This window comes from Cimex lectularius, unplaced genomic scaffold (genome assembly GCF_000648675.2).
Source record: "Cimex lectularius strain Harlan isolate CLEC.00 unplaced genomic scaffold, Clec_2.1 scaffold44, whole genome shotgun sequence".
Classification (NCBI taxonomy): domain Eukaryota; kingdom Metazoa; phylum Arthropoda; class Insecta; order Hemiptera; family Cimicidae; genus Cimex; species Cimex lectularius.
Genome location: NW_019392639.1, coordinates 900995 through 914630, shown reverse-complemented (window position 1 = coordinate 914630; position 13636 = coordinate 900995). Strand labels below are relative to the sequence as shown.

At 35.3% G+C, this 13636-nt stretch overlaps 1 protein-coding gene across 4 annotated transcripts in view; it reads right to left on the bottom strand.

Annotated features, from left to right (window-relative positions):
* Positions 1-5148: 5148 nt before the first annotated feature.
* The window catches only part of LOC106661764 (carnitine O-palmitoyltransferase 1, liver isoform), a 32042-nt gene continuing 23554 nt past the window's right edge, over positions 5149-13636 (bottom strand). Inside the window, exons 12-19 of one of the 4 annotated variants that reach the window (XM_014385400.2) lie at positions 10561-10626; positions 10274-10330; positions 8640-8754; positions 8412-8546; positions 8210-8344; positions 8002-8151; positions 6006-6215; positions 5149-5947 (exon numbers count right to left, since the gene is read on the bottom strand). In XM_014385400.2, the coding sequence (XP_014240886.1) occupies positions 5855-5947; positions 6006-6215; positions 8002-8151; positions 8210-8344; positions 8412-8546; positions 8640-8754; positions 10274-10330; positions 10561-10626 (961 nt within the window). In that variant the 3' untranslated portion in view covers positions 5149-5854. The remainder of the gene's footprint in view (positions 5948-6005; positions 6216-8001; positions 8152-8209; positions 8345-8411; positions 8547-8639; positions 8755-10273; positions 10331-10560; positions 10627-13636) is intronic. The other 3 variants (XM_014385382.2, XM_014385391.2, XM_024228151.1) reach the window with 3 other exon arrangements.

Here is a 13636-nt window from a genome sequence, read left to right as displayed (position 1 = left end):
AGCAGTGAAATAACGAGAAGGAATATAAACGGAAGAAATTTGGCGATGGTGGCCGAACCGGAGCCAAACGGACTGTGAAAAATCAAAAATGGCGGAGACGAAAAAAATGGAGTATTAGAGGGGAGCGAGAAGAATTTTTTTTTTGAAGGTCATGCCAGCTTTGAACTATTTTACATTTTTTCCTCTCTTTATTTATTCATTATTGTTATTCTTACTTATGCACACACGCATATACGTTTTTTTTCTTTTTCTTTTCAATTTTTTTCTTTTTTTTCTTTTTTCTTTTTTTTTTAATCACACCATGGGTGTAGACACCCTGTGGTGAGGTGAGCAGTGCGGAGGGAGACAAGCCACCCCACCCCGGCGCGAAGGACAGTACCGCACGAGTATCATTAGCAGCTTTTATGAAACAATTCGCCGGCTTTAACAGGTAATTTTTTCTATAATGCCCGTAATGTCATAATCACAAATCGAAATTCAATCGGTTGATTGTATATTATAAATATACAGTCGTACATAAAAGTAAATTAAGTGAAAAAAAAGAAATTATAAAATGTACTGACAGGCAAAAATTCCACCCACTTGTTGAAAAGACTTAATTTGTAAATATTTCTATATATTAATCAAATTTTAACGTTTAATAATTGAGTCTTTGTATAGAAAAGTTTAAAAAAATGTAAATTGCTAAGGAAAATGAAAAAAAAAGACGAACAGATAAAATTTATTTTAGATTTTTAATTAACATTTCAATATCGTGTATTTCCCCCTCTTCCTTAATTCAATTTCGAAAAAGAAAGTGGAATGTAACAGGAAGTGATGGAGGTGCAGTTATTTGTCTTTTGAGGTTAGCCCATAAATGTTCGATGAGGTTCAAGTATGGAGAACGGGCTGGCCAGGCTAGGATTGTCGCAGATTTCATCGACGATAGGCAATGCATGATGTTCCAAAATTTCATCCACAGAATGGCCGTCAAACCCTCCATGAACAACAACCAACTCAGTGCGACTCTCCATTGAAATTCCCGCTCGCACCATCACTGAGCTACGTTGAAAGGTTGGCTCTGGGAAAAATTACAGGCTCCGTACCGTTCATTTCGCCTTCTCCATACTCTTTCACGCCCATCTGGAGATTGTAGAGCAAATCTACACTCATCTGTAAAAAGTACAGCAGACCAATCGTTCAAAGACCAATGGTGTTCTTGACCAAATGCGAGCTGTGCAATTCTGTGTGTTCTGGTCCTCTTACAGGACGAAAAGCCATCTGTCCATACTGATTTGATCACCTCCACGCAGTGTGTTCAGAAATTTGGACAATTTGAACTTTCTGAAGCTGATGAATCGCTTAAACAGTAGTAAGGTGCTTGCTGCGTTCAGAAAGGTGCCTGTTACGTTCAAAATGGTGCCTGCTGCGTTCAGAAATTTGGACAAAGTAGGGTGACAGGTTTGCAAAATTCTCAAAGTCAAAATACGGTCATCCTGGTTACTCTAGGGCGTCCAGGATTGGGCCTTCTATGGTAGGAGGACCCACGTTCTCGAAAAGGTCTAACTGTGTCTCACAATGTTTTGTACGGAACTCTGATGGGAGCAGACTCATACCTGATGGAATGTCCATCATCAATAGCACTAAGTGGCATTTTGAAGTTTAAAAATTGAAATTAAGAAAACAAAGATGAAAACTAAACAGTTTAGGGATGGTTAGGGTTATTGCTTCAGTTAGTTGGTTAGTTTATTGCTTCAGAATTCAAACGAGACTGAATAAACATTTGAAATTTCGTAAAGTAAGGATTGAAAAATCCTTTATCCTTGCTTTGGATTAAGGATTAAGTGGGCTTACCTCTAATTCGTATTACCAATTTAAAACATCATAAACAAATATTTATTGATAAAAACAATGTGACAAATTAAGGGCAGAATTTTCTTTTATCGAGAAAATGAAAAAAGTCAAATGGGTGGAATTGTTTGCCTGTCAGTGTATTATCTCAGGCGTCATGATCGACTGGCTGTTGCAAATTGATGTTTTGGGATCAGCGAAGTGGTCCAAGGATGACAATAATAAATGGCAAAACTTGGCAGTAGTGCAATAATGGTCATTCTTGGACCACATCTCTGATCATAAAAATCAATATAAAATATTACTCCATTTACGTTTAGTGGTCTAATTGACCATATTAATTATTTCAATTAATTATTCTTTTTATGTAAGGTCTTGGATGAGATGAAAAAGTTAGTGCCATGAGCGGGATTCGAAAAAACCTATACCGAAAGTCGTGGATTCAAATCCCGCTCATGACACAAACTTTTTCACCTCAACCAAGATCTTGCACCAAAAGAATAATTAATTTAAATAAAATGTTACACAAAGTCAAATGTATACATCCAAGGATAATGACAAATTAAAAGACATTGAGTGTCCAACCTTTAATTTATAAAATTTCGTGCTTGTTTGGCCTTTAGTTTTCAGCAGTGTTTTTCCAGGAGAAACAAATCATAAAGAATAGTCTAATTTTACAATTAGAAAAAGTGGTCCAACATCTCAGAAAATAAATACTAACAAAGCAATTTTCATAGAAAGAAAGTACAACTGTATAAACAGTCAAACAAAACATTTGTTTATTTTAAGCTATATGTTTTTTTTAAAATCATTATACTAGTTAAAACATACATATTTTGATGTAAACCAAACTAAACAAGATCAGAAATTCATTAGTTTTAATAAAAATATTTAATTAGGGTGGTTTGAAAGAAAATTCGCCAACACACTAGAAAATGATTATTCACCACTCATTTTATTACAGTTCAAATAGGTCAAATTACCCCAAATGAACAGTTAAGAATACGAGAACATACATAATAATTTAGAATTTAAAAACTTAACATTAGATAAAAAACAGATTGCAAGTAGATAATAACTTCAATAGATAGCAATAAAAACTTGTGCCCAAGGAAAAAAATAAAATAAATACAAATACAATATATATACATATATCTTTTTGAAAACCGACAAGGAGTCTGAGAAAGGATCTGGGACATCTCCGTACCGACTAATGATCCAAACTATCTGCGATAGACAACATGACAACATTCTGAACCATAATTTCTACCATGTAAAATAGCTCATGGGAGCTGAGTTGGTGCTGGGGGTCTCTAATACTGATGCAGTAAGATCTCTGGGAAGTCAATCCTACTGTTAAATATCTTCCACAAGAGCAAGGCCGAAGCTGCAATTGTTCTATCTTACAAAGAGACTTTGACATGTATATTCATTTTGAATATTTACATGCCCTCCTTTGTACCCTCTCAATCATGAGTGAGCTGCTGTTTGATCTGGGCGACCAAACAATACTAGCATACTCCAAATGGCATATGTATAGATTTGGCAGAAACAAGCCTGTGCAGATATTGCCAAGAAGATACAGCGGTACATGTCGTCTGTTGGTGCGAAGGCCTATGTAGTCTGAGATTCCTGATCTTGGGAGATGAAAAGCCAGGGTCTAAAGGATACACTCAGGAGCCCTTGAAAAAGCTTTGTGGTCTGAAAACATGCCTTAAGCTTAAGAGTAGCTCTAGACAAAATAGAATGGAAATGCACAGACCAATAGTCACGGTGCACAGGTTGTAAAGAGGCCAGCTCGTATATAATCTCATCTAACCCACTTAACCAATGCTGTGTCTCATTTTGGTAGTGTGTGCACATATGTTCGTTTTCAAGCACACGCCACAGATTGTATCACAAATTTTCTCTGTATCACAAATCCGTATTACAAGCACCTCGCCTTGTTTGCTCTTAATGTACGAGCAAAACCAGGTAATAAATTGTTAGTTAAATTCATTCTATCAATAAATGGTAATCTGGTGTTTTGACAAATTTTCTGTTAAACCATCATAATTAAATATTTTGTTATTAAAACATCAATTTATGATGTAGTTTCATTTGGTTTATAATTTAATAAGCATGTTATGATTACCATAACGGCAAAAATACATATAGTTTTAAATAAACAACAAACAATATGAATGTCTGGTTCTTTTCTCTTCGACTGAACTCTATGAAAATCTGGACAGTGGAGAACTTAGTAGCATCGCAGGGTAGGATAGCGCTGTACATCAGATTGGTGTCGGGTGGTTTTGGGTCACGTTGCATTGCATTTTGTTCCTTGCTCAAGTACCTTAGGCATTGAGAAATAAGCAATTTCGGCTTATGAACAGAATTCTATTCTCCAACAAGAGCAGTTTGAGGTTATTCAACACTTAGAGGCAGTAAATGTTGTCTAACCCATCTTTATCGTGTCAGGAGAGCGTGCTGGCAAATTCATTCTGGTAATTTCTACATCCTCAAGTAATGGCTGACAACTAGCCCTACCTGCTGTAGAGCATTAACACAAAGTTGTCCCCAATAAAAGGAATGAATAGGATCACAGGCCTAACATACCTTTTTGCAGTCAAAGATCCATTCTGTATGATAATCAGTTTGGTAGGGGCATGGAAGTTGATTCCACCCAATATTATAACATACTGTCTGAAAAGGCTGTGACTCTTGCATAACACAAAGCGTTCTCCTCATATGGTCCCGGTCATCTGATTATCCCAAACTAAGCCGGCACTCATCCGTGAAAGCCCGATTGTTGAAGTGTACAATTTGTGCCTTTTAACTTGCTACCTCTTCAATGCTAGAGAAGCTTATAAGGGACATCTAGAGACTAGACTATTCTTACAAAGCCTGTTTAAGAGATCAATTACTTTACAGACCATTTGGAGATTACCTACCAAGGAAGCCATTAAATGACTGTAAGAACATTAAAACGATCATCTCTTGCCATTGTACATTGCGGTCAACCACTACCTTCTCTTCGATTAAGCCAGTGGCTCTAAACCATCGTGGATAGTAAAACAAAGCACACCCAGGTCATGTATGTAACAGATGCTATGTCCATCATTGGCCACAGCCTCTGGCTGAGCGAGATTTTCACAAATCAAAACCATGCTTTTAAGAAAGAAAAAATTATTAATTTATTTCATCAAAGAAAACAATATTTTTTTTAAATTGACTCACTCAACAAGTTGGCTCAGGAAAGGATGAAATAGAACTTATTTTCTTTACTTTTAATCTAAAGAGTGTAAAAGCAAGCACAATGATAATTAATCAAAAATAAGCAATTTAAAATATTGTTTATTAAGGTAATTGGGAGCACAGATGCTTAATTGTTTTGTTTTTTTAATGTTATAAATATTTTATTTTAAAATATAAATTTATATATACAGTCTTTAATTGTAACAAATTGGCTAAATAACTATATATAAACCAATATTTCATCAAAAACAATAACAACTCGCACATAACAACTAATTAACTAAAGTGTAAAGTAATAAAATCAACAATTTCCACAAACGAACTAATTCAGACTTTTTATATAATTAAAAAAAAACTTTTTATTTGTCCCATGATATTGCTATTTACTTATTGTTATGAATATACTTTTTAGGTTTTGATTTTGCTGTTATAAATATTACAAAAGCTTTTTATCAAAAATACAGAATTTTTTACTATAGTATTAGATAAGGCTCCTTTGAAAAATTGAAAGTTTGGTTTCTGTGAATGATAATAAATAAAATACAAGTTGAAAAATCTCTCACACAATTAAAATATCACTATTAGTTCAACAAAAAAATCAAATATCTCTTAAGACTGTTTACAATTCAATTTAAGACAAAAATCTTTCCTAAAACTTAACATTATGTAAAAAGATATGAGCATAAATATCTATACATAGTCATCACTCATTTATAGTGAAACTATAATGTTGTCCACTCATGAGTAATGCATACTCAATTTCCTTATTTAAATTCAAATTCAGCTACTATTTCTTTTGAGTCTCCTTTTTATATTGTACAAACAATGTTTGAATGTCTTTCAAAGCCTGTTCGATGTCTAAAGCAAACTTGCTCGAGTCCTGAAAAACAAGAATCATAAGTAAAAGCATAAGTTAAATGTTAAATTTATCAGCTTACAGTCTCTGGGCAACTTTTCTTGCTAGAAATGTGAAAAAATAAAATATCTTCTCCAGCGACTATATATGATACACCGTAGCCGTCATCGGCCACAGGTCCAAAACCACCACCTGCAGAAATACACCTTGGAAATTTTTTCAGGTCTAATTTTGATGTTTGGCCGTGTGGCGTTTGTGATGTAGAAAGCCTCCATGGTTCACTTAGCACCTCCTACAATTATATATAAAATAAATGCCCAATTTTTTAAATGTGCACTCAAAGACAAAACCAAACACTTTTATTTATTAGTTTATTTTCTATGGTAACTAGGTATGAAGATTAACAGTTGATTTAAAGCATAAACACAACATTAATGACTTTTGTTTATGTTTATAAAGTAGTTACCATTACAAAGTTACTAATCCTTTTACACTCTTTAGATTAAAAATAAAGAAATCTGTTCAATTTTATCATTTTCAGAGCCAACTTGTAAAATGAGTTAATTAATTAAAAATTAGTTTTTTAAACTGTTTACTTTGATGAAAAATAAATTTGAGTAAAATACTCAATTTTTTTTCTCTCAAAAGCATGTTGAGATCTTGCCCAGATGCTTTGGCCAGTGAGCAGCATCCCTTAGCCTAAGTCCTGGGTGTGCAGTGCTCTACCATCCACAATGGTCTAGAGAGGTTTAGGTCTACCGGAAGTATCGATAGAAGAGAAAGTAAGCTTCCTTGATAGGAAGCCAACTCAAAATTGTTTGTAATGAAGGGGTGAACTCTCAGTCATTCATGAGAATAGCATAGTCTCTAGACATCCAGTTTTTCTACTACTGGAGAGGCATCGATAGAACAAGGCGACTATTTGCAAATCAGCATCTGCCTTGGACACTTTAACAAGGGGCTGTTATAAGCTGTTAAGCTTGGTTTGTGGCAATCAGATAATCAGGACTGTTTGGAGAATGTTTTGCTTCACATGCCATGTATGAACGTGAGTCCCAGCCTTTTCAAAGACAGTCAGTTATGGCATGGGGGGAATCAAAAAACCAGTCAATACCGAATTGATTATGATGCTGAATGGAATTTTGACTGCGCAAAAGTACATTGAGGAAGTTCAGGTAGATGACCCATTCACTCTGTTTATTAGGGCCTACATTTAGGTTGAATTGACACCCATTTTTTGGAGGATGTAGGGATTACAACAATGGATTGGCCAGCAAGCACTCTGGACATAGTAAAGTGTGTTAGACATGATTTGCCACCTCCAACAAGCATTGAACAGCTTCAAACCACACTTGTTGAAGAATAGTATGATATTTCACAAGACAAAATCCGGTTGCTTATTTAATCAATGCCTAGGAGACTTAAGACTCGCCAGGATGCCAGAGGAGGTAATATGCGTTTTTAATAGCAAAATCATATAATAAATTTTTAGTTAAAATTTAATCTAACACAAATGATTTTGTGGGGTATGATTGGATACTATGTGTCTCTAATAGCCTCTAATATTCAACTCCGACTTTCCACCTTCTCAAAGCTTATGTGGGTGGATCACTAATATTGGACCAAAGCTCAACAAAAAACTAGCTACCCAAACACAAAGCAGCATACAAAGATGATCAAACCATGTATCACATGGGTAATGAGAACAACCCTACAAGTGCACTAGAAACTCTGTTAAACCTACCTCCACTGGAAACATTCATTACAAAGAGAAGCAACGAAAAGCTCATTGAGGCTCTAAAAACAATCAAATTGGATGGGAACTAATCAATTCAGGTTCACAACCATAAATAATAAAATCCGCTTCCTAGTATCCATCATCATCATCAAACGATTTTCAGGTGTTTTGGTAAAATTTCTTTCAAACTAACATAATTATATTTTTAATTCATGAATTTCTGATCTCATTTGGTGGTTTACATTAAAATAAGTATTTTGTAATATAGCAATAAAAAGACTGAAATAAACAACAAAATTCGAGTCTGGTTTTTGACTTTGATTGTAAATTGTATAGTTACTTTTAAGAATGGAGAATCAACTTCTAAATATTTCGAAACCACATAGAGGCAAAAGAGGTGTCTGTCAATTCCTTTTCCACACATCGCATCTTGGTATGCGAGTTGATGTTGTTTGCAAGCTTTCTGCAGAAGGGCTACTTTTTCTTGCGTCTGAGAAATTAATTACAATGAATGTCAGCGCTGATGTTTAAAAATCAAATATGTTTACCGTTTTCGATTTATCTTCCATGGCTTTAACCCATGCAGAAGATTCAACTGTACAGGGGCGTACAGTTTCAGTCCGTCCTTCTCGATAAAGTCGTGTCATTGATGCTTCATATGTCAAGCTGAATTTTCCAGCATTCTAAAACAAACAGAAGAAATTAAAAAAAAAAAAGCTTAAAATTGTATATATTAAGAATAGTACAGACTCTATAATATGCAAGCTGGAGTGCCATTTGGATATAAGCATCCGGGCTAAGACGACAAGTCTTCATAAAACCTTTGCCATAATTTGTGTGCATGTAGATTCTTAAGTCAACATCACTAATAATTTTTTGGACCACCTGAAATTTACATTTAAATAAGGTTTCTTAAGACATTAAGACACACAGAACTCAATACTTCAGCTTAATATTATATGTCAAAATTAAACTAACTTGATTTGCGCTGTCAATAGCATTGAGACAGCCAGGCTTGAAATCCCAATGCAACCTGATTGGCGCAGGAGGTTTGAACTCAGGCACTCCAAGAGTGCGTCCGTCCGGACCGTACCTACATTAATAAATTTATATATTATTACTCCTGTTATGAAATAACAATTTGAACTGTATATTTATCTCAAGAAAAGCTGTTTAGTTGGTTGAGGCAATACAATGCACCAATTTTAAAAGAGTACAAACATTTATCTTTCAATGACATTATCTCATGCAGAACTTATAAACAAAAAGCATGTAAATGTTACAGTACAAACAGACACAAACACTAACGAATTAAATAATTCTCAATACTTCTAAATTGTTTATGATATTAAATCCATGCAAAGGAAAATTATACCAACTCCATGCAAGGTACAAAAAACTGATGCATACTGCAGATTTTCAATATGATATCTAATAAGAATAGGCTACTGTCATGGGGTCACCGATTTCAATGCAACTTTTTTACTGACAACTTGGTCGAAAAATATTAGACATGTGTGCGAAGGTTCCATCGAATGGGCCCCCAGGAGCCAAGAAAAAAATTTTGAAGTTTAGGTTTTTAGGTATTACATCTGATGTTCTCTTGAATTCTTCTTCTCCTTCGTAGTCTGTTGAGACATTGTAGGATGTAAAAAGTGTTTCCGGGATTGTTTAGTCAGTCCCTATTTCTTAGAATGGCTCATTTTATTGATTGTGTTGTGTGCCTGAAGTTTTAAAATGTATGTATGAAGTAAGAAATTAAATTTGGAATCTTTTTATCAATTAAGACATTTTGAAATTAACTAGGGCCAGTGTACACCGCAATATTTAACATTTTATTACCAGCTTCCTGGCACTAATTTCGCCATATTTTTATATACACATCTAACACTTTTTTTTAGTTCTAACATTCATTGAGAGCTGTGAACAGTGCCTGCTCTGTTAACGCATTGTCATATTTACTCCTAATTGTTTTTTTTTTTTGTTTTTTCTTGGCTCCTAGAGCCAATTGGATGAAATCCTCGTATATGGATTTAATATTTTTCAACTGTATATCATTAAAAAAAGTTTATTGGAATCTAATGATCCCACGACCATAGCCTTCCCTTGTCACAAGCACGTTTGCATTTTTTAAAAAATAAAGAATACTCTTGTTAGGATTTATATCTTAGCCATGAAAATAGATTTTTTTTTTTAAATAAATACCTTCATATACAATTATTAGCACTCAACACACTTGACGGACCATAAAACAATAGCGCATTTTATAATTTTGAACATTTACATAAAAATTTATTTTAAACATTTAATTATAAACAGCATATGTTAAAGGAAAATGTTCAATTTTATCAACTAAATTATTGATATATTAATATTAGCAGGAAATAAAAACACCTCCCTCAATAGAATGAGATTTCAAATAGAAATAAAACACATATTAGTTAATTAATTTAAAAAATAAAATAAAATAGCCCATATTAGAAAAACTGAAAATTTACTTTAAAAAATTCAACATCACAATTTTATATGCAAACTCCATATAAAGGACACATTGTTATCGCAAATTAACGTAGGACATAAAATAAAAAATCTTTTGTATCTCATGAAATTACCCATCAAAATCTGCTGCCACATATTCCCACATGTGGCCCATCACCGGAGCATCAGCCCTACACCAAGTTCAAAAAAATAAAAAAGATGCAAGAAAAAGATACATAAAAAAATCAAAATATTACATTAGTACACATTAAACTACAATTGTGAAATATCCTGTGCTGGAAAAACAAAATTTATGAAGTAATATAAGTTAACAGGCAAATGGTAGCAATATACAGCGATTAAATGGAAAATGTTTATGGATGCTTGTTGAATATGTGCTCTTTCTTCCTTTCCCAATTACCATTCTTGTCCTGCTTCATCTGAAACAGCGAACTCCCAAAGGTGTGACATTATGGCTGCATCCGCCCTGGAAATCATGTTAATGCTCAACATACATATCATTTAGCACACAACTGACCAGTTTACTTCCTTGTAGACATGGATGTTTAATTTAATGCTTTAACGCTTATTTCAGAATAAACAAAACATCATTATTTGTTTGAGTTTATCTGAATCGAAGCTTTAGCATGATTAACATCTTCAATAGCAATAAGTTGTAAAAGAAATTTCATATTATTTAAGGATCAGAGAATTAGAGGACCACTGAGGTTAGATTATTTTATTCTTACATCAGTAGAAATAAGAATGATGCTAAAATTATAAAAAATTTGAAACAATATTATAATATAATAATTTTTAAATACAAATTTATATTGTTTTATGTAAAATATCACATTTATTTAAGAAGCATAGTGTGAGTAGTATAGTATAAGAATAAAAAATTATTTAAACAATTAATTTTTAAAAGTTTACAGAGTAATAACAAAATAATTAATTAATTAAAATTTAATTAAATAAAAGACTACATTATAAAAAGTTAAAATAAAAATTAGTAATACAATCCCTGCCGGTTTATACGTGCATTACAACTCAGCAGTGTGCACTTGCTGTTCAAGTACCTCGAGGTTTCAAGTGTAAATTATTAGTGTAGATGAGGGAGATCCCTGGGGACTGGATCCTCTGGGGTGTGTAATGGATTCGGATTTATATAGGCTCAAATCCATAGATGTATGTACATACATACAAACATGTGCCTATTCGCCCCTTGTAATTCACCGTTAACTCGAGAATTGCCCACCCCAAGTGTTGGCAGTGCTCACTCTTATCCGTCCAGCCACCAAAGTTGGACCCTGAAGGCTGTTAACAGCTAGGTCAATTTAGCTCCCAAAGTTTGCAGTTCCAAACCCATTCATACTCGCGTTCATTCTTAAATACATTCAATCCTTTAAATATCTTTCATTCAATTAGAGTAGTGGGATACACGATATTCTGTCATCGACCCTCTTACATCATACATTCATGCTAATAAACATTTTCATACTAATAAATATTTTTACTCACAACACAAGCTAGGTACATAAAACTATTATTTAGACTATATACAAAAGAACAACTGAATTTATTCTAAGAATCGGAACAGGAAACCCAAATACTGGCTGCTGTTCTCAAGCACAATTCTCAAATTGGGCAGCATTCCTGTATACGGCTCTCTGGAGCCAAGGAATTGCACCCTTCATTTAAGTGGGACACATCAAGCAATTCCTCTACACATGGCTATGACCCAAACGTAAATTTGTGTGTGCCAATCTCGCATGGTCTATACTTAATTGGGTGAGGATGACCATTCTTCTATAAGTGAGGTCCTCTAAGGTTCACACATCAACATTGTTCTTGATAAGCAAGAGCTTCTCTGTCGACCTGGCCCATTGATGCCACTTCTTATAATCATGTTTTTAATTGCATTCATAGCATCAGAGGGCCGGATTGTGGTGGTTAAGTTTGGAGATTGAGGCAACCCAGCCTTAGCCGCCTTGTCCATTACATTACCCTTCAGATCTGTAACCCAGACAACAACCACTGTTTTCCGAGACCAGTTCGTAGTTCAAAAGCACTACTACAGCAGAGCCGCATCGTTTCGAATCACCCCAAGTGTGTGCCCATTTGCATAAAGTTCTGCTGTGTAAATGCTACTGTGTGGCAGGAGTGACCACAAGGTGGATGCACGCACCCTCGCGATTCACAGAACACACCACACCTTCGTCAATCTTGACCTGTCTATAAAGACAAGCCAAAAACCAGTATGCCTTGGCTAATGCATTGAGATCTTTCTGGATGAATACGGCAGGAAGGACTCAGGGCGGAGTTAGCCGGTTGCCTGCTCAAGAACCGTTTCAAGTGTCCCTAAGTTTTTCCTCCCTAAGGATTCGCTGAGGCATATTCCTAGAGGTCATGTCCAGGTCTAAAGTTGCTTATTCTACTGTACTGACATCTAAAGATCGCACTGGAAAGTGCAAGTCCCGGATATGTGTTGATAAAACAAAATCAAGCACAGCAGCAAGTCAATTATTTTCAAGAGGGTCTCCCCACCTGAAGTGACTAATGAGCTTTAATAATGTTATTACTTTCCTTCCCTTCACCTTGGCGGCGTCAATGAGTGTCTGCCATCAAAGGTTCTAATCAAGAGTGAGGATGAGGAAGCTCACCAACTCATAGCAGCATCCCTCAGGCAGAGCCACAGAAGGCTGTGGGCCCTCCTCAGCCTGTAAAAATGGGCATCTACAGACATACGGTTTTCATCGCAGAGAAGGTGAATCCTGTTTCCTAGGTACTTCCAGCCACAACGTTTATTGCTGACTGCATCACCCCTTTGAACTCTGCTAGGTCTTTCCCCAAAAGGAAAAAGAAGAGGTCATCGATGTACAGTGATTGGTAGAAGACACCGTCATGATACCGTTCACCATGAATAGTGTAATGCTTATCACTGAACCCTGAGGGAATCCATTTCTTTGAACAAAGTCCCGGAGAGCACGGACCCAAATCTCCCACACAATCTACGGTTCGTAAAAAAAGCCTCAAGAAAATGGAGTAATTTGCCTTTAAATCCGATATCTCAACATTCCACAATAACAATATCTCCATGTCGTATCATACGCTTTCTTGAGGTCAAAGAACACACTTAGAGTGTGCTCTCTATTCAGAAATGAAATCTGAATATCACTCTTGAGAAGGTAAGCATGATCGACTGCAAAATGTCTACAGAATCCCACCTGATACTGGCTGTAAAACTCTTTTGCTTCCAGACACCAGGTAAAAAAACTGTGTATCATGTACTTCACTCAGGTTGTCAGGGGGATCAGCCTGTAACTTGTGCCAACCTTAAGGGCAGGAATGATCAGTACCTCATGCCAACAGTCAGGATAGGAGCCCATGCCTCTATGTTGTTTCCCGCACTCTGGGGAAGGTTTCGCAGCATTTTGGGATACCATCGCACCTGGGGCTTGAATTCCAGGTGCGTCCCAACACAGCTTCCAATTCTC